We start from the raw sequence: 20,007 nt of genomic DNA on the forward strand, positions 1-20,007 counted from the left end.
TATGTAGCTAGAGCTGATAAAAAAAGAAACTTGAATTTTGATTTTTTTTTTTTTAAATCGTGTCCATTCCTGCCGGCTCTATATTTACCAAATAGTTCCGTGACACTTCCCCCTCCCCCCAGCAGATGTATTAAAGGTGACACGCAACTGCTTTTTAAAAACGGGGTTGTGCCTTTTGGGCTTCTGTGAGCAACGTGATGACCTGGAATGCCTGCTGTTTCGGGCTGTGTGTGGGCTGCCCCCCCCCCCCCCCCCGCCATGTCTCCCCCTTTTGATACCGTCAGCCCGGAACACAGCGGCGGTAGCGGGAGGGCTCTTTCAAAACCATCACCCCCCCGGTCCAGAGACGTCTCCTAGGAACGCGCTGCGCCCGCGGCCCCCCGGGCACAAAGGAAGGGCTGTGTGTAAGCGGCTGCTGCACACGGGAACTGACTCCAGGAGTCCTGCGATCCAGGCCTGGGCCCCCAGCACTGAGCCCGCCGCGCGCGCCCTTCCCCCCAGTGCCAGGAGCGGGGCGGGGCGGGGCGGGGCGGGATCCCCCGCCTTGTACTAAACTCCAGGATGCGGCTCTTGCCCCCTGGCCGTCCCCGGGGGGTGCATCAGGCTGCGCCGCCCAGGGACCGGGCCAGTGCGGGGGCCGCCCCCCCGCAGCGCTTTGCTGGCCACTGAGGTGGCGCTGGGCAGCCGGCAGGGGGCCGCCATGAGGGCAGAGGCGCGGCAGGACGCTCCGTGGAGCCCGCCGGGCCGGCAGGGGGCGGTGGCCTCCGTCAGAGCAGCTAGAGGCGCCTCCCTGCTGCCTCGGCCGGCGCGTCACACGGCGGGCGGCCTCTGCTGCCGGAGGAATTGTGGCCGCCCCATTTTGGAATCCCCGCGGGCCGAGCGTTCCAGCCTCATTGTCCCCGCGTTCTGGCCCGCCCAGGAGGCGCGCGCCCCGCAGGTTGGTGCCCGAGACCCCCGGGGGCGGGGTTGGAACCAACCGCCCCCTTGCGCCGCCCGGTCGCCCCCGGCCCTTCCCCCCGCTCTGCTGCGCGCGAGCGGCCTGTGGCCCCGGCCTGGGCCTGCGGGGGAGGCCCGAGAAGCCCCGACCTGGGCGGCGGCGGGACTCGGGGCCGGCTCGCGCTGTGTCCGCCGCGCCTCCGCCGGCGCCCAGCCCCTTCCGCCCCGCGCTCCGGCAGCTAGGGCCGCTTGCCTGAGGCTTTCCCCGGGTGCGTGGGGCCCTGGCCTCGCGCCGCAGAGGCCGCTCTGGTGCTGCGCTGTGCCCCGTTGTCGAGTGCCCGGCCGCCGGGCTGCTGTGAGCAGCCGCAGCTAATGGCAGACCATGAAGCTGACTCGGCACCCAGGACTTCAGACGGGCCTGCTCCGTGCCCGGGCTCTGTCGGGTGTGCCAGGCGTGGGTGTAGGGCACCGAGACCGGAGTGGTCGCAGTAAATTAGCTTTGATGAGTTGATGAGCCAGCCAGTCATGACGTTAATCCTGTCAACCCTGTTTTAATGCTCTCTCTGCTGCAGAGTGTCTATACCTCATTCCTGTCATCCTAGGTTTAGTAAGTTTTATACAGTCACTGTATATTTTATCTGTAGCTGAATTTCTTTTGACATTAAACTCAACTCACGGTGTTTAAAAGTAACTTTGGGCTGATCTGATTTAAAACCACCAAAAAGGAAATGCAAAGTGAAGGCAGAAATTGATTTATTTGTCAAGCCATTTTTGTCTAGGTATTATAGTTCCTAACTTACATAACAGAAGCTCTTATATTCTACTAATTTCTGTTTAGCAGCTGTCTTTCTAATACTATGCTGGAATTGGAAAAGGTTCAGAAAAGGGCAACAAAAAGGATTAGGGGTATGCAACAATTTCCGTATGAAGAGAGATTAATAAGACTGGAAATTCTCAGCTTGGAAAAGAAATGACTTGGGGGGATATGATCGAGATCTATAAAATCACGACTGGTGTGGAGAAAGTAAATAAGGAAGTGTTACTCCTTCTCATAACACAAGAACTGGGGGGTCACCAAATAAAATTAATAGGTAGGAGGTTTAAAACGAACAAAAGGAAGTATTTCTTCACACAACGCACAGTCAACCTGTGCCAGAGCATGTTGTGAAGGCCAAGACTATAACAGGGTTAATAAAGAACTAGATAAGTTCATGGAGGATAGGTCCATCAATGTCTGTTAGCCAGGATGGGCAGGGATGCAAGCCATGTTCTGAAGTGTCCCTAGCCTCCGTTTGCCAGAAGCTGTGCATGGGCAACACAAATGGACACTTGATGATTCCCTCTGAAGCACATGGCATTGGCCACTGTTGGAAGACAGGCTACTGGGGTAGATGGACCATTGGTCTGACCCAGTATGGCTGTGCTTATGTTCTCTCGTCTGTTGATTTGGTGTCATGGTAAAGTAGCAGAAATCAGGTGCAGTAGAGGACCAACAGCAAACAAGTTAACTCTTCCAAACATTAGATGAAACAAGTCTGTTCTTGGACTCCAAAAATTCAGTTACATTTAAATTTTGCCCCCTCAACACACACATGCAGACACGTGAGAGAGAAAAAATGGAGTTGTGCTTTTTTTTTAGGTTAAAATTATGGATGAAAGTAAGTGTGTATAAAAGAAATGCTGGCATAGCAGCATGTGATCCAATAGTTAGTCTCTTCTATTTTATACCATCGAACAAAATGAATTATTCCTTTGGTGAGTTAGCAGATGTAAATATTTTTGGTTGTTCTGGATTTTCTTGTGTTTTAATTTTATTTCTGAAATTGGTCAGAGAGGAATCTAGCAACATTCTTGCTTTCCATATAACTCTAACAAGAGTTAGCAAATACCGTTTTAAAAGAACCTGTCTAAATTATACAGCAGAAAGTGCTGCTTAGATGGCTTGTAGAGTTACCATTTTTTCCTTTCAAGGACCACATGCTGCTGAATAGAAACAGGTGCTCATGTCAATTTACAGTGGTTAAGTGGTACATACTTGAATTAGAAAGCAGGGAGTGAAGCTGATCCTGACTGAAACAAAGCATAACTATTTGAGTGAACATAGACATTTCACAGTGAAGAATGAGTGACTTTTTCTCATCTAAATTAAATGGTTCTTATGTATAATAATTTACTGGTTTATTTTTTTACTGCTTATAAATGACCATTTTTCATGTTTTCTCATGCGTACGTGTTTTTTACTCTGCAGTTACAGATAAGAAATACAGCAAAAGCAAATGCTGGTTTCTAACAGGAAATTTCAGTTCTGTAATGTACCTGTTATCTGATTAAAATCCACACCTTTCCAGGCTGTACAGGCTCAGTCTAGTGTTTGTGGGGGAGTTTTTTAATGTTGAATTCTGTCTGTTGATACCCTTGGAGGGATTGCAGTTTTTGTATGCTGTTTGGGACTTGATTTTTCCCCTGCATATTACAGGCTTCTTCCCATGGGTTGAATCATGCTTTCCTTAGATTAGTCATATATTAGTCTAAGGTTTGATCTCAATCTGTGACCTTCTGCTTGTGTTTGTTTTGTTGTTCGTTACCTCCGTAGCATCTAGCAGCCCTAGTCCTGGACCAGGACCCCATTGTTCTGAGTCCTGTACAGACACACAACAAAAAGACAGTCCCTGCCTTAGAGAGCTTACAATCCCTTATAGTTTTAAAGTGACTCCATCAGCATTGCATCTACTCAAATTAAAGAAAAGTTAATGATAACTTTAGCAATAGTTGCTATGTATTTGTGTTATTGTACACAGTGATCTCCAATCAAGCAGAGGGCCTCATTATGCTGAGTGCTTTACAAACATACAGTAAAATATGGTCCCTCGCTCTCTCTGACAGTTTTTGTTGTTTTGTAGTCACATTTTTCTATTTAACTCTCCCCTGTTGCTGTGTGGGAGACCCTCACATACAAAAGGGGGAAACGACTGATAGGAGGGCAAAAAATGTCATTGTACACAAAAGGCTGAAAACCAACTGAAAGCTTTCTCTGTCTCTTTCGCATTGTATTATCTTAGTCATTTCTTGTGACAATAGAAGGCTTACAAAAAATCAAACATATTTTTTTCTTTAAAATGATCATGTCCCTTTTTTAAAGACCTATGGCTTGCATCCTACTGACTAGAGACTTCCGGCGTTTGCTCTTTGGTTAAAAGTGGAGAGACCTATAAATAAGTCTCTTTGGGGCATGGGCCAACCTTTTGCTTTGTGTGTGTACTTGGCCTAGGGGTCCTTGCCCTTCTCCATGATGAGGCCTTCTAGGTGCTATGATAATACAAATAATAAATAGTAATACATCTTTGATAGCTGGGACTAATTTTATATCTTCGTTTCATCCTTTGCAATGTCTAACGCATTAACAGTGTTTCATAAACTTTACTAACACACTTGCACCAGGATTGCATCAAATGTGCAATTGCTCAGACAGGCAAGGACCTGACACTGGCTTGTTTATGTCTTCTCCTCCCGCCATATTTTGATCACTTTCTTTTGACATGCTGCCTTTCTTTCCTTCCAAGTAATGGCATCTTATACCTGCATCACTTGCCGTGTGGCTTTTAAGGATGCTGACATTCAGCGTGCCCACTACAAAACCGACTGGCATAGATATAATCTAAAACGGAAAGTTGCTGACATGCCACCTGTCACTGCCGAGAATTTCCAAGAGAGAGTCCTAGCTCAGAGAGCGGTGACAGAGGAACAGAACAAAGTCACTGCCACCTACTGCACAGCTTGCAGCAAGAGGTTCTCCACTTTGAATGCCTATGAGAATCATTTGAAGTCCAAGAAGCACCTAGAACTTGAAAAAAAAGCTGTCCAGGCTGTCAACAAGAAAGTAGAAACCTTAAATGAGAAGAACCTGGAAAAGGGGCTGGCCCAGGAGAGTCCAAACAAAGATGCAATGAATACAGCTATTCAGCAAGCCATCAGGCCCCAACCATCCTTGTCTCCTAAGAAGATACCATTGCTCCTAACTGATACAAGCAGCTCTCCACCTTCTGCTGGAGGTAATTTGTCACAGAGCAGAGAGCAACTGGAAAAACCTCCAAGGCTACAGTGGTTTGAACAGCAGGCAAGGAAGCTGGCAAAACAGGATGCAGAGGATGAGGAGCAAGATGAGGAGATGGAAGAAGGTAAGAAAACCAGCAAGGTGGTAAAATGGTGGCTCTGGGTAAGCAAACTTAGTGGTTGGTTTTGGGTAGAAGCCCCATGTTGTTGTTGGGTTTGGTGTTTTTTTTTTTTTTTTTTTTAATTTTTTTAAATAAAATTTCTCCAGGCAGGAAAACATTCTTAACAATTCTCTGGGGGAGGCTTTTTTCTTATGAAACTTCACACAGCAGAGGTTCCCACCAAAAAATATTTGCCATGAAGAGGGAAGAAAGATTCAAGTCTAGCAAGGTTTAGTGGCCAGTGAACTCATTCATCACTTTTTTTTTCTTTTTAAAGATAAACTGAAAAGTTTTCTAGTTACTAAGAATAGAGGTCATGTGTTTTCTCTTATAACTGCTGCTTCTATCATGTCCATCAAAAGCAGTGCAGGGACCTGCACTCTTTAGCTTAATGCTCCACTCTGTTACAGCAGATTTATGCTGAAGTAATTCCATTGATGTCAGTGGGGATCAGGGCCCCATGTGTTAGATGTTAGACACATCATCAACTGTTGTTCGGTAAACCCATGTTTCTGTACTCTATTTTGGAAGATACATAAAGAAGAAACAAACGTGAAACTATTTTGCATTAAGATATATTTAAGTTGTAACACTGTCTCAGGAAGTTTCTAAGCGTTCATTTTACCTTTAACTTTTTGATCAGGACTATTTTTCTACCAGTGCTGTTCGTTCAGAGTGTACGGTGAAAGGATTAGAGAGAGGAAGAAAGGAGTAGTCTCTCTCTGATTATCCTGGGACTAACGCAGCTACAGCAATACTGCAAACACAGGTCAAAGGATTGTCAGTTTGAGGCTTTTAAAGCTAGAAACCAATATCCGATATTAACGTTACCAGGTCACTGGTTTGAATCACATCTAGGTTGGTAATTAATAGTTACCATCTGAGAACTCTTTAGTGGCCTATGTGAAATGAGTTTATTGTCTTTGAGTTGCTAGTGGACATCACAAACAGCCTTCTCCCAGTTGGCACTGTTTTTGGCACTTACAGAAGATGAAAGTGTCACGGGAAATTATCTTGAACCCCCCCCCATACTCTCACCCTTCCCAGTGAAATTTGAAAACTATTGGCAGAGCAATGTATGGGATCTTGCATGAGTATCAGAGGAGAAATAACCATGACTGGAAGAAGTACAAGGGACACAAAAACAATTGCATAGCTCCAGTTACTTTAAGAACTCCTGCTTATAGATAACTTAGAATGTTTCTTTTGTCGTAAAGATGTATGTATGAAAAAGAGTATGTTTGGTTTTATAACTTTCTGCTCATGCTGCTAAGTCACTACAGGAAATCAAAATCCTCATGTTTATGAGAGAATTGTGTTGTGTTTTACCAGTTATGCTTTGTTTTAATGCTGCATGGTACAATAATAATGTTGCTCCTAAACAGCAAAAGGATTTTCATACTAGAGACGATTGTAACTAAATTCGTAGATCTGGTGATCCTTTCATGAGCAGTTTTGAATTTTACCTTAAGCTTCCATCATTTCTTTGTAAGTTAATTTTGACAGTGGTATGAGCTCACCACTTGATTGATTTAAATGTCTGTATGGTAATTAGAACATACAGCGTTTTATATCCGTTTATAATTATTATTGGTGTTGTCAGCATATTCTGTACTAGAGCATACAGATTACGCTTGTTTGCCTGAAAAAAAGATTATGTAAATAAACCTAATGTTTTAACTTGCACTGAAAGGCTGGGAGGATGTGGATTCTGATGAAGTTGGAGAGTCTGAAGATGAGCAGATGGACAGTGCAGTGGATGAAGATGAGAAACAGATTGCTGCTGGTGCAGTACCACTCACAGACTGCTTGTTTTGTCCTCACCATTCAAGCTCTCTCATGAAAAACATGGCCCACATGACAAAAGCCCATAGTTTCTTTATTCCAGATATAGAATACCTTGTGGATCTCAGAGGACTGATTAAGTACTTGGGTAAGCATGACTCTTCTTCCCCTCCCCCTACTCCAACAAGGTTAAATACCCTGTTCTATTGCAATAAACAGATTTGAGCTATGGCTTCAGTGTCAGATGGTATTCATGACTTTCATTCAGTCACATGTATGACTTAATTCTAGTAGATATAGGAATAACCATATTATATCAGGCCTCAGGTCTGTTTAGTTCAATGTACTGTCTCTGACAGTGACCAGTACCAGATGGTTCAGGGGAAGGTATAAGAACCCTGCATTGGACAGCTTTCGGTTATTCTGCCCCCATATTAGGTCTTAACCTGATCTCTGAGGAGTATTGGTTTAAACAGCTTGAGGTTTATGCAAAAAACCTCAAGTTCTAAAATATTTACACTGGGTGTGCCTATTACTTGGACGCATAGCTCTCCTAGTGAATGATGATGCAAATATTTGCCAAAGTACTATAACAGTTATGAGAAAGCAGCTCCACTGCAAATGGAATGTTTCCTATAATCAAACTAGATTCATATTAAATTTATCTATCCTCACTAAAGCTCTTCCACAGCAACTGACTTCTTGGAATGAGCAAGAAAATGCACGAAACAAAACCTTTTTTATAGCATCTCACAGAGAGTTTTTGCCCAGTGTGTGTGATGCCCTCTGTTGTGTCATTTGAATTATTCTTTAAACACATGGACTTCGTCCGTGAAGAGGCAGAGTGTGGTTAGAGTACAGGGGGACCATGGCCCTAATTCAGTTTCTGGCAGTGACTTTCTAACTTGGAGAAAGTCATTTACCGTGCCTGTGACTCCAAGTGGAGATAACCACTTCAGGGATGTTGAAATTGATCATTGAATTGAATGTAAACTCAAAATATATATATATATATATATATTTATATTTTTTTCTGCTGCCCAGGAGAAAAAGTTGGTGTTGGGAAAATCTGCCTGTGGTGCAATGAGAAGGGGAAATCCTTCTACTCAACAGAGGCGGTGCAGGGTCATATGAACGATAAAAGCCACTGCAAACTCTTCACAGATGGGGATGCTGCCTTGGAATTTGCAGACTTCTATGATTTTAGGTGAGGACATTTGTTTTTCTTTCTTGCCACAGAGTTGGAAGCAGAAAGAAGTGTTGAAACTTGAAACCCATTTTTTCCACTGTTGACCTTCTAAAAACTAGACCTATTTCTAATGTTTACACTTAAGGTCCTAGCAGTTCTTGGAAAATCAATTCATCAGTCAGAAGCTGTCTTGGAGACAAAGCTACTGCGCACATGAGAAAAAATAACACCTTAAGCGTTCACTTTAATACTAATAATATATTAAACAACCTTTCCAAGTTTGTAAGTGCTTAATGGTATGTGCTGTTGGTCGGTGTGTGGTTTTATTTATTTATTTAAAATGAAATGTTAGACCTATTAGGATGCTGTTATCCATTCATACCAGGGGTGGGCAATAATTTTTTGCAGGGGGGCCACTCCGTGAATTTTGGTAAGTCGTCATAGGCCACCCACTTCTACTATATTAATTGAGGAGGTGCAGGGTCTGGGAGGGAGTTTGGCTGTAGGAGGGAGCTCCAGACTGGTGCAAGAGAGGGTGAGGAGTGTGGGCTCTGGGAGGGAGTTTGGTGCAGGAGGGGGCTCCGGGCTGGGGCAGGGGGGTTGGGGTGCAGGAGTCGGTGTGAGCTCAGGCTCTGGCCGGGAGGCACTTACCACAGGCGGCTCCTGGCCAGCAGCACAGCAGGGCTCAGGCAAGATGCCTGCATGCTGTGGCCCCATGCCACTCCCAGAAGTGGCTGCTACTGGCACATCTCTCCACCCCCCCTTGGGGCAGTGGGCCTCTGTGTGCTGCCTGCAAGCACTGCCCCCGCAGACCCCATTGGTATATGGTGGGGTTGTTTTTTGTATTTGTTTTTAAACATTGCAGGAGACGAAGATATGGTTTTGGTCTCTTCTTAATCTGCAAGCATGATTTAAGAATTTTGTTAAACTATATTCATTTTGATCATAACAGCGTCTATTATGGTGGGCTGTACAGCAGAGTTTCCCAAGTGTTCAATTTGGAGCACTCACTGGTAGTCAGTGGAGAGCTGGCTGGTCATACAGCAGTGGGCTTTTTGATATACATTGCATTTAAAAGTTTGTTGCAACATTGATGCTGTATAATTGAATTGGGAAGGGGTGGAGAGGTGCTCCAAGACAACTGTCTATATTAAAACATAGAGAAAAAGTTTGGGAACCCTGATATAAATGGAGCTTGTCAGTGTTCTGGGACATAACGGGTTTATAGCATGCCAAGTTTATATAGGACAGTTCTGAGATGGAGCTGCTGCTCATGTGTAATTTGGCAGCTGCTGCTGTTGTTCCACAGGAGCAGTTACCCTGATCACAAGGAAGGGGAGGATGTGGTAATGTCTGGAGAGCTCCCAGCAGGGAAGAATTTAGAATATGATGATGAAAGTATGGAATTGATCCTCCCTTCAGGTATGTATAATAGGTACTTTTGATGCAGTATTTATCTTCTTGGCTTTGCTGTAGTTTAAATTATTGCCAACAAAGACAGATTGTCATGTGAAATTCCGATTTGTGCCATGAAGCGGACAGTTTGCCATTCACTTGTCCTTCATCTGCTTTGATCTCAAATTCTGCTATTCCAGTTTTCAGATTGAAGATCTGTTTCCATTTAAAAATAATCTTATTCAATTAGCTCAAATTGAAATTTATAAGATTTCTTAGTCTTTCGAACTTGTCATCCTCCTGCATTGTTTGGGGGATGGGGGGAGGGATGGTGTTTGTGTTTGAGCATCACTTCCTCTTATTTACCTTTGACTGACTTCACCCATGCAAGGATGTAATGTGTACTTTATTGCAGTACGTTTTATGGAAAGTAAGTTCTTCCAGTGTAGTTCTGTGCAATGTAAGCTGGTCATAGGTAACTAATTTTTACAATCTCTTATTCAGATATTAATTTCCTTAAAAAACCACATATTGTTCTTTGTATATTAATTTCTACACTGTAAGTCTAATGCTTTGCAATGGTGTATGGTTCCACACTGAGATATGAACACATCCCCATGATCCCGTAAAGTGCTATCAAGTAGACAGTGAAAATGGCAAAAGAGATCTTTCTTCCAATCTTAGTTACAATAGTCTTGTGTGTATTACTTGAAACAGTAGTAGGTTTTAAAGAAAATGCAGATAGTGAATAAATTGATGTTTCTTTAAAGGTGATCTTGCTTTTGTACTGGTTTTTTGGTTCTTTGATTTATTACAACTTACAGTGGATAAAGATGGCGTGAAAAGCAGCTGTGGTGCAGTAAGGGCGGCTGTTTGGTTTTTTTTAAACTTCAAAAATATCAGGAATATTGCATTTTGTATTCTATTTTTACTGAAGGACTCCTTGAAGACCAGAGAACCAAAGTAGGAGCTTTCTCAGCCTTCCTCTTAAGCACCTGAGCTGAAGGGCCCCCATCTTAAAAATAACACTTACTATTGTTACCAGGAGCAACTAATCCTAAAATGGCTAGAACTGAAAGGTTAGAGGAGAAGCTTTCTCTTCTGTTTTTGTTTTACTGCAGTCTGGGGGAGACTTTCAGTGGGAGATGAGTGCCAAAATCCCTTTTATTCCTCTGAAAATCTTCCTCCTTTGAGTAACAACCAGTTTATAGACCTGCAGCATATAAAAAGTGAAACTGACTATATGAGAGAAACTATTAAAGACTTTTGTGAAAAATCCCATCCTTTTGGTGTAATATCAAACATATGCCAGACCAGACCTGACATTTATGGTTTAAAAAACAAAACACTTCTTGATCTGTCTGCCTTTTTATCATGAAGAAGAAAAAAAAATATAAAAGTACAAATGCTTCGGTTTTTAGTTCTGGTCCCTTTTAGTTTTGTGGGTGAAAAACATTGGAAACTACTGGCACATAAATGGAAGAACTGATGGTTTTCTCACTAAATTGTAGCTTCTCTAGTGGCTGTCTTGTCTAGTGATACACAAAGTATCTTTTCATCTCTAAATTTATCGGTGATGGGGAAACCAGTAGGGGGCACTGTGGTGCTTTAAATCTTTTATTTTTTTATTCTACAATGTGCAAATAATCAGACAGCCTTTCTCTGCAAAGGTTTTATAGGTGTTTGTTGCATGTTATTATGATAAAGTTGTTTTAATCAATCACCATTTCAGTGCATGGAAGGGCTAATACAGCTGCACTCAAAAGTTAATTTTTCTAGCCATCTATGTTCCTGTCTGTTGTGAAATACTTGTATTTCTAGAGCAGATTTGGTTGGTGTGAGATGAGGTTATCTAGCTTATTTGCTAAACTGCCATTTTAATATTAAAGACAGGACACTTTTTAAACAAATCTAATTATCAGACTTGTAGATACTAGGTTTGTAATTCGTTTGCAAGATATGTGAGTGGAACAATGGAGTATGTGAAAGTCCACTTAGGGAGACTGGAATGATAAAAATACACTTCCAGGCAAGGTGGGAATTAAATTATTGATTTTAATCTTATTATGCATTTGCGTACTTCAGTTATTTTTCTAAGGAAAGGTTGATTCTTAGTTGTTGATAACTATTAAAACATGTTTTAATTAAAACATGCTAAATTTTGTACTTTAGTTTTAACCAGGAGGATACACGGTATCAGCACACTTATTTAAGCAAGTATATTGCTTAATACACATTGATTCAGCTGCTTAATTTTTGTTTGAAAATGGTGAATGGTTCATGTCTTTCATTCTACATTGATCTTTTTTTTTTTTTTAACTTGGAATTTGTGCCCATTTGGATGCAAGTTGGAATTCAATTAAAAATGCACCAAAACTAGAAAACCAGCATTTTTAAAATAAAACTATCTTAGACACTTTTTCCCAGCACATTTATCAAAACACGTTTTGTATTTAAAACTAATTCATTTATTAAAGAAAGGAAGTATTCTCAGTAATTAATTAATTGAACTGATTAATTGAATTGAACAAATAACTTGAACACCATAGCCTTCAAGATTTTAGGACTATTAGCTCAAGCTATCATCTGTTTATAGATTGGAGGCGGAAAACAAGCTTTCCTGCTTTTTCACCTCCCAGTTGGTTTCTCAGCTTTGACTGACTTAGTTATTGAACTGAACTAGTTGAATGAAATGAAATGAAAGTCTTCTCTCTGCACCTGTAGAAGAGGAAACTGCTCTCAGAAGCTGGTTTTGGTCTTCAGTAGAGCTGTCAAGCCATGATTATCGCGTGATTAATCAGTAATAGAATACCATTTATCTAAATATATTTGGATGTATGCTACATTTTCAAATATATTAATTTCCATTACAGCACAGAATACAAAGTCTACAGTGCTCAGTTTTTTTATTACAAATATTTGCACTGTATAAAACAAAAGAAATAATATTTTTCAATTTCCCTATTGCAACTACTGTAGTGCAATCCCTTGAAAGTTGAATTGTTTAAAAAAACACCTGCATTCAAAAATAAAACAACGTAAAACTTTAGCGCCTGCAAGTCCACTCAGTCCTACTTCTTGTTCAGCTCAGACAAACAAGTTTGTTTACATTTGCAGGAGATAATGCTGCCAGCTTCTTGTTTACAATGTCACCTGAAAGTGAGAACAGGCGTTCACATGGCACTGTTGTAGCCAGAATCACAAGATATTTACATGCCAAATGCCCTAAAGAGTTAGATGTCCCTTCGTGCTTCAACCACCATTCCAGAGGACATGCGTCCATGCTGATGACTGGTTCTGCTCGATAACAATCCAAAGCAGAGCAAACCGATGCATGTTCATTTTCATCATCGTAGTTAGATGCCACCAGCTGAAGGTTGATTCTCTTTTTTGGTGGTTCAGGTTCTGTAGTTTCCGCTTCGGAGTGTTGTTCTTTTAAGACTTCTGAAAGCACGCTCCACACCTCGCTCCTCTCCGATTTTGGAAGGCACTTCAGATTTTTAAACCTTGGGTTGACTGCTATAACTATCTTTAGAAATCTCACATTGGTACCTTCTTTGTGTTTTGTCAGATCTGCAATGAAAGTGTTCTTAAAACAAACAACATGTGCTGGGTCATCATCTGAGACTGCTATAACATGAACTATATGATAGAATGCAGGTAAAACAGAGCAGGAGACTAAAATTCTCCCCCATAGGGTTCAATCACAAATTTAATTAACACATTATTTTTTTAACAAGCATCGTCAGCATGGAAGCATGTCCTTTGGAATGGTGGCCAAAGCACGAAGGGGCATACAAATGTTTAGTGTATCTGGCATGTAAATACCTTGCAATGCCAGCTACAAAAGTGCCATGCAAACGTCTGTTGTCACTTTCAGGTGACATAAATAATAAGCGGACAGCATAATGTCCTGTAAATGTAAACAAACTTGTTTGTCTTAGTGATTGGCTGAACAAGAAGTAGGACTAAGTGGACTTGTAGGCCCTAGAGTTTTGCATTGTTTTGTTTTTGATTGCAGTTATGTAACACAAAATCTACATTTCTAAGTTGCATTTTCACAATAAAGAGATTGCATTCTAGTATTTGTATGAAGTGAAAAATACTATTTCTTTTGTTTTATAATTTTTAGAGTATCATTTTTTATTACTTATATCTGCAATATGAGCACTGTACACTTTGTATTCTGTATTGTAATTTAAATCAATATAGTTGAAAATGTCAAAAAACATCCAAAAATATTTAATAAATTTCACTTGGTATTCTATTGCTTAAGAGTGTGATTAAAACTGCAATTAACTGAAAAAAAATTAATCGCATGAGTTAACTGTGATTAATCAACAGCCCTAGTCTTTAACAAACTCTGTAGTTCCAGGTGCTTAGCCAGTGACTGCCACCAATTCAGTGGTTTGACTTTTTTTAAAACTTCAGCAGGAAACATACTGCTTGAATATTGTTTTTAATTTAAATTATTTTAATAGACTGATCATTTCAAATTTAATTTTAAATAGGTTTATTTTTTAAAAAATATACGTGGTTTTAAATTAAAGAGTTTTCTTACTCATTAAGTCTGTTTCGCTTCAGGAAAATATAAAAGCGGTCATCAAAATTAGATAATTGTTAGCAGGTAGGGGTTGACGGTCACTGTTGACAAACAGGAAAACAAGCATTTGGTCTTTTGTCATAAGTGCTCATCTTTGTGGAATTAAGCAATTTGGCTGCAGAGTCTGTCCCTTCGTTACCTGATCCCCATTTTTCTTTATTATCCAGCGAGAGGGGGAATGTTAGCCATTCCAGTTCGGTTTGTTTATGCAGGGGTTCCACAGCGGATCACAAAGTAGTAACTGAAAATCTCGAGAAAAAGCGGCAGAGAGTCCTGTGGCACCTTATAGACTTACAGATGTATTGGAGCATAAGCTTTCAAGGGTGAACACCCACTTCCTCGGATGCATGTCTCGAGGGAATTCAGAGTTTTGGATTCCAATCCTGCAAGCTATTGTGTGGTTGGAGCCCTGGGTCTCCCCAAAGCATTTACACTGCAGCCTGCAGGATTGGGGCTGTATTTTGTCATGAAATTACCTTTCCTGTTTTCACTACTTAGTATAACCTACCAAATTGTCAATTTGTTTAAAAAGAAAAAAAATAGGTAGGGAGGGAAATAAGATTTATTCCAGTGATAGGCCCAGGCTTTATTCATAAAATGTCAGGAAACAAGAAGGGACTGTTATAACTAACAAAACTTACACTACCAATCTTCATGTTCTGGTTTGGCAGTAAAAATGTAATTAGAAAATCTCTCCTGTAGTCTCGAATTGTAAAATATGGTGTTAACCTGCTGCCTGACTATTTGACCAGTTGCAAAACACGGTGCCATGTAAATTCTCTATGCTAATCGTGCTATATAAATCTTGATGTTGAGCCCATATTTTCTGACTCGCCACAGCTCAGATTGATCATCTCCACTGTTTTGCAAGGAGTAGAGAACCTTAGTGAATTTTTATAGTTTTGTCATTAGGACAGTAACTCCTACCCATGGGATGGCTTTCTAGATGAGATGCTCTAGTTCAACCAGAAATTATTGGGCTTGATGCAGGAATTACTAGGTGAAATTCTTTGGTCTGTATTCTTTAGACTGGCTGATTGTCAAAGTTTCTTTTAGCATTAAAAAGCTGGCCCAAATCCTTGCAACAAAACTAACAGTCAGTCGTCCTCTCCATTTCCTGCCTTTAATTAAATCTTCCTGGAGGCTTTTATAATTCCTAGCCATCCTTTAGTTGAGCTGCTGGTCTTTTTCTGCCTTTCCTCTCTTCAGCATGTGGTATACTATAGACGCTGCTACATTAGTCACACTCTATCATAGTCCTAAAACGTCAGACCCTTTTAAAAGTAATCAATGTGATTACTTTGCCTCAAAAGCTGCTTCGCTGTTCTTGACTTAAACTGTAAAATATTCTCTTGTGTAACAGGTGCCAGGGTTGGTCACCGTTCTTTGATGAGGTACTACAAGCAGCGGTTTGGTTTGTCAAGAGCAGTGGCTGTTGCTAAAAATAAGAAGGCAGTGGGCAGGGTGTTGCAACAGTACAAAGCTCTGGGCTGGACAAGCAGTACAGGTAGGTGACAAACTTAAGTTCTTTAAACTCTCTTTTGAGCCTGTATTCTTAGAGGGGGGTGAGTGTCAGAGCCTGGTTTCCAGCCCAGCTCAACCATCTACACGGCTATTTTTAGTGCTGTACATGCGCCTGAGTCTGAGTCTGTCCTCCCAGGCTCTGAGACTTGCTGCCACGCCCTGTGTAGGTACACCCTTAGAGCAGTCTCCTTATACTAGCATTTACATGCTTGAATTCTGTCCATATAGTTACTGCTAGGTGCTCTCAGATTTGGGGCTTCACTTCCTAGCAAAGAGCAGTATCACTTTTGCAGTGGGAACTAAACTTCTGGCACATGAAGATGGAGAAGAGCATCACTGTTCTGTGGTAAAAGCTTGGACCTTGTCTCTTGCACAGTATGTGACTTTTGGGTATCCCCTTCTGTTTTAGTCCTCTTCATTTCTGGCACATAAGCACAATACAGTGTAGAAATTTGCCATTCCAGCCCTGCTTTTTGAGAAGGCAAGCCCTGCATATACACAAACTAATTGTGGTCCCACTGCTTCTTAGAGCAAAAGTGCATTTGTGTACAACCCTGAAACTTCCTGTCATAGTTGGGTGATGTGAAGTTATGAGGGATGAATCTAGGCTAATGTACAAAATACACAAAGGCGAGGTTGGCTTTTCAGAACTAGAAGTTGCATAGACTGTCCCTGACTGCTAAATTCAAATCCTGTTTCCAGTTATGACATATTCTCCCTTAGTTTGTGCTACTGTACTTCTTTTCGCTCCTGCACTACTGCATCTATATGTATGCCCCTGTAACTGTGTAGTTCAAATGTTTTGTCTGAACAGTGCTATGCACAAGCCTGTTGTGTAAGTGTAAAGTATTGCAGAATACTTCAGAGGATTAATCTAGAATTGAATTCTAAACATGTATTTTGATACTCGGATAGGAACATAAATGTTGTACTGACCACAAAGGAAGGCTGTCTCCCTTAATGTGTCAAGTTCTGTCGTTAATAGTTTCTTTGCTAGAGGTGGTTGACGGTAATTAAGATTATCTGTCCATTTGTGTGGCACTCTTTCCTTCAGCTGTCAATGCTTGCCATTTAATGTCTTGCCATTTAATATGGTAATACATGACCCCAGCATAAACGGTTTTGATTGGGACTGTCAAAGAACAATTCAAGGTTGGATACTTGCAGTGAATGAGCTCCAGATGAAGAATGATTTGCAGAAGTTATTTGGTAAATAACTTTAAAAAAAAATAAAAGAAAATTAAGATTTGTTTGAACAGAGAGAGACATGCTTCAAATCATTCAATTAATTTAGGTCTGTTTCAGATCGGTAGCCATTCAGAAAAACTTCCTCTCCCCCCCCCCCCCCCCCATTACTTAGATCTTGATCCTCTCATGAGCTCAGAGCAAGCAAACCCTTGTCCACATGTAGAGCTCATTGCAGGATTAAGCCACTTAGATTTTGTCTTTCTGGGAAAGGTACAGAAGAATAAGGGAAGGAGTGAATTTAAAGAGATGGGTACACAGCTTATAAGCCTCTCTTGGACACTCTTATTCCAGCATGAAGCCTCTTTTCAGCTTAGTTTACATTGCTTGGGAAGAGGGTAAAGCTAAAATGAAAAATGCCATTCTTACTGCAGAATAAGTGCCTACCCAGAAGGTTAGACCAGGGTAACTATATTGCTGCAACTAGACTGGTGTAATTGGAGGCAAGGCCTTATACTTTAAATCATTCTGCAGTCTTGCAAGCTACTGACTTTTCACCCTTTTCTCCTTTACAAAAGGAGCAGCCCTAGCACGTGAACGTGACATGCAGTATCTACAGAGGATGAAGTCTAAGTGGATGCTGAAGACGGGAATGAGTAACAATGCTACAAAGCAGATGCATTTCCGGATGCAAGTCATATTCTGAGCTGCCACAACTGCTGTACAGAGCTTGGTCCAGGAGAGGAGAATTAATAGCTAGTATTTTTTTTTTTTTTTTTTTTTTTTGGTGGAGGGGAGAAATTTCACCAAAATGGACCCTGGTACCTAGCCAGTGACTGTCTGGATGCTACTATTTCTCCTCCTCCTCTTGATACCTCTTGTGAAGAGGTCTTGTATTCTAATAACTGTTGGACTGTCAAATTTGTGTCCAAATAAAGTATGTGGTACAGGTTAGTCACTGGTATAGATCATGTGCATTCTACTAATGTCCATCTTTATGCAGTAGGTTTTGGTTGAACAGCTGACTTTGTGTCGTAATTGAATTACAGAAAACTTGCCGGGGGGGGCAACCGAAGAGAAGATTCTGATTATAAGCCTGAGGTGGGAGAGAAGCCTGTGCTCCAGCCCTTCTGGATTAGTGTAAAAGATTTTCTTTTGTATGAAGTAGGAGAGAGCACTTTACCAAAGTTATACACTTTTTTTATATCAAACAATTTTGTAAGAGGCACTTTAGACAGGAGTGTTAAAATCCTTCAGTGGGTGAACTGAGGAGAGCTGCTCAGAATGAGCACATTGCCAGCACATGACGAATGACAGGTATGTATTTGGTTGCGTTCAGTTTATGTAGAAATTTCTGTGCTAGTTGTTTGAAGTAACACTTGACCTGAAAGGAAATCGGTTATTTTTTGTTCTGAAACCATAGTTCTAGGGTTTCAGCTAATGGTTTTTATCCTGTCAACAGAGCACGGCCCATTTTCAAGGAGACAGTTGAGTTTACTAAAAATATTACAATGCGTCTGTTTGGATTTAACTTCAGTGTAATGTTTTGAATACTTTATTAAAATTAAAGCATCCGTTTAAGGTATTTTTACCAGCACCACTCCCATTATGAATTGTTAAAGTTACTCATTACTGATGAGAGTTGAAAAGTTAAGGTGTTAGTCACCTTTGTACTTCTGTGTAGAGAGGCATTTTTACATTCTTGATAAAACACACTGACCACACAACCTTCTCTAGAAGGGCAGCCTGCTAAAAGAGGGTCTGTCTGACACAGTTGTCCAAGAAACCCTCTGTTGCTTAATTTACGGTCTGACTTGTAGCAGTCAGAAATCAAGTATGCTGTTACCTTCATCACCCCACAGTTGCAGTAGAGTATGAGAAGTGCAGAAATATGAACATGTCAGCATGGTGCACACCACTGCTACATGACTGACTATGGAATGTGGCTAAGAATGAGCCTTTTCTCCCAAGATTATCCCAGCTACTACCACATTACTTTGTTGTCAAATTAAATTAAATGCAGGTTTTAACAGTGTTCCATGAGATGATTTCTCCCCTCGATTGAAAGAAGGTTCAATTAGGTTTATGAAAAATCTGAAGTTCAGTATTAGGATTGATACATTAGTGGTTTATTGGGAATGTAAATTTCACTGAAAATTAATTAGTGGTATCCATCTCATGTTTTTTGAAAAACTACATGAATACTACTCCACTTTGCTATAATTTTTGCTTAAAGAAGCTCGCTACAAATTAATATGCCAGGACAGATGTCACTATTTTCAAAATGTGTTGCTTGTAATGGGAATGTATCAGAGAAGCACCAGACCATGTTTTTAGGCTCACAGCACCTGTGGTGCTCAGAAGCCCTTTAAATAATCCACAAGAGCAGAAGGGTCCTTTGGCAATCCAAATAAAATTTGAGTGTTCCTTTTATCATTGAAGGGTGGGGCAGGGGGGGTGTTTTACATGGCTGTTTTCAGCTATTTTTTAGTCTAACAGCACTGCTTGCGTTACGTTCCAGCTTTAGGTTATCTTCCCAACCATAAGGGAATTGTGTCTCAGTTGTGACTACATGGGACCCTGGCCACACCTAGGAAAAAGGTGAAAGCTAATGCAGAATTGAGCCCCCTAATTTTAATTTAAATCTGCTTACATGCTGTGTAGATTGCCCCCTAACCTATGATCTAGTAGAATGCAAGTTATAGCATCTTAGATTCTCACTCCTAAAATATGCTACACTACATATCCCCTTTGTAGAATAAATTCAAACTAGTAAGGAGGTCTTTCTCTGAGCGTTGCTGAGAAGGGCAGAGCAGATGACTATGGTGATCACAACTATTCCCATCTCTCACATAATCCAAGCTCTGGAGCTGGTAATTTCTGCCTCACACCCATAATGCTGTAGTTCAACCACAAATTACTTTAGGAAAGATATCCACTCTAGCTTTAAGGATTAAGTGATGGAGAATCCACTACGTCTTTGGGCAAATTGTTCCAATGGTGACCTTTGCTTTGGATTTTTAACAGTAAATTAAATTTATCAAGCTTTGACTTTAGTCATTAGCATGTATTTCTCTCTCTCTGTTAGGTTAAAGAGTTCCCTATCAGCAATCATCTTCTTGTGGAGTTACTGCTAGATCATGGTCAAATCACCTCAGCTTCTCTCTGAGGCCCTAAAT

At 41.0% G+C, this 20,007-nt stretch overlaps 1 protein-coding gene across 2 annotated transcripts; it reads left to right on the forward strand.

Moving 5' to 3' along the window:
* Window positions 1-680: 680 nt before the first annotated feature.
* Window positions 681-17,782, forward strand: ZNF622 (zinc finger protein 622). Of its 2 annotated transcripts, none has more exons than XM_075125437.1 (7): window positions 681-937; window positions 4,497-5,111; window positions 6,841-7,080; window positions 7,977-8,139; window positions 9,431-9,543; window positions 15,483-15,626; window positions 17,407-17,782. In XM_075125437.1, exons 2-7 carry the CDS (start codon window positions 4,499-4,501, stop codon window positions 17,532-17,534), a joined length of 1,401 nt encoding a protein of 466 aa, XP_074981538.1. In that variant the 5' UTR covers window positions 681-937; window positions 4,497-4,498; the 3' UTR covers window positions 17,535-17,782. The 2 variants fall into 2 exon arrangements, with proteins under 2 accessions (XP_074981538.1, XP_074981539.1); XM_075125438.1 differs by lacking the exon at window positions 681-937 and adding an exon at window positions 1,237-1,543.
* The last annotated feature ends 2,225 nt before the right edge of the window (window positions 17,783-20,007 follow it).

The sequence above is a fragment of the Caretta caretta genome, chromosome 2, assembly GCF_965140235.1.
Source record: "Caretta caretta isolate rCarCar2 chromosome 2, rCarCar1.hap1, whole genome shotgun sequence".
Taxonomy (NCBI): domain Eukaryota; kingdom Metazoa; phylum Chordata; order Testudines; family Cheloniidae; genus Caretta; species Caretta caretta.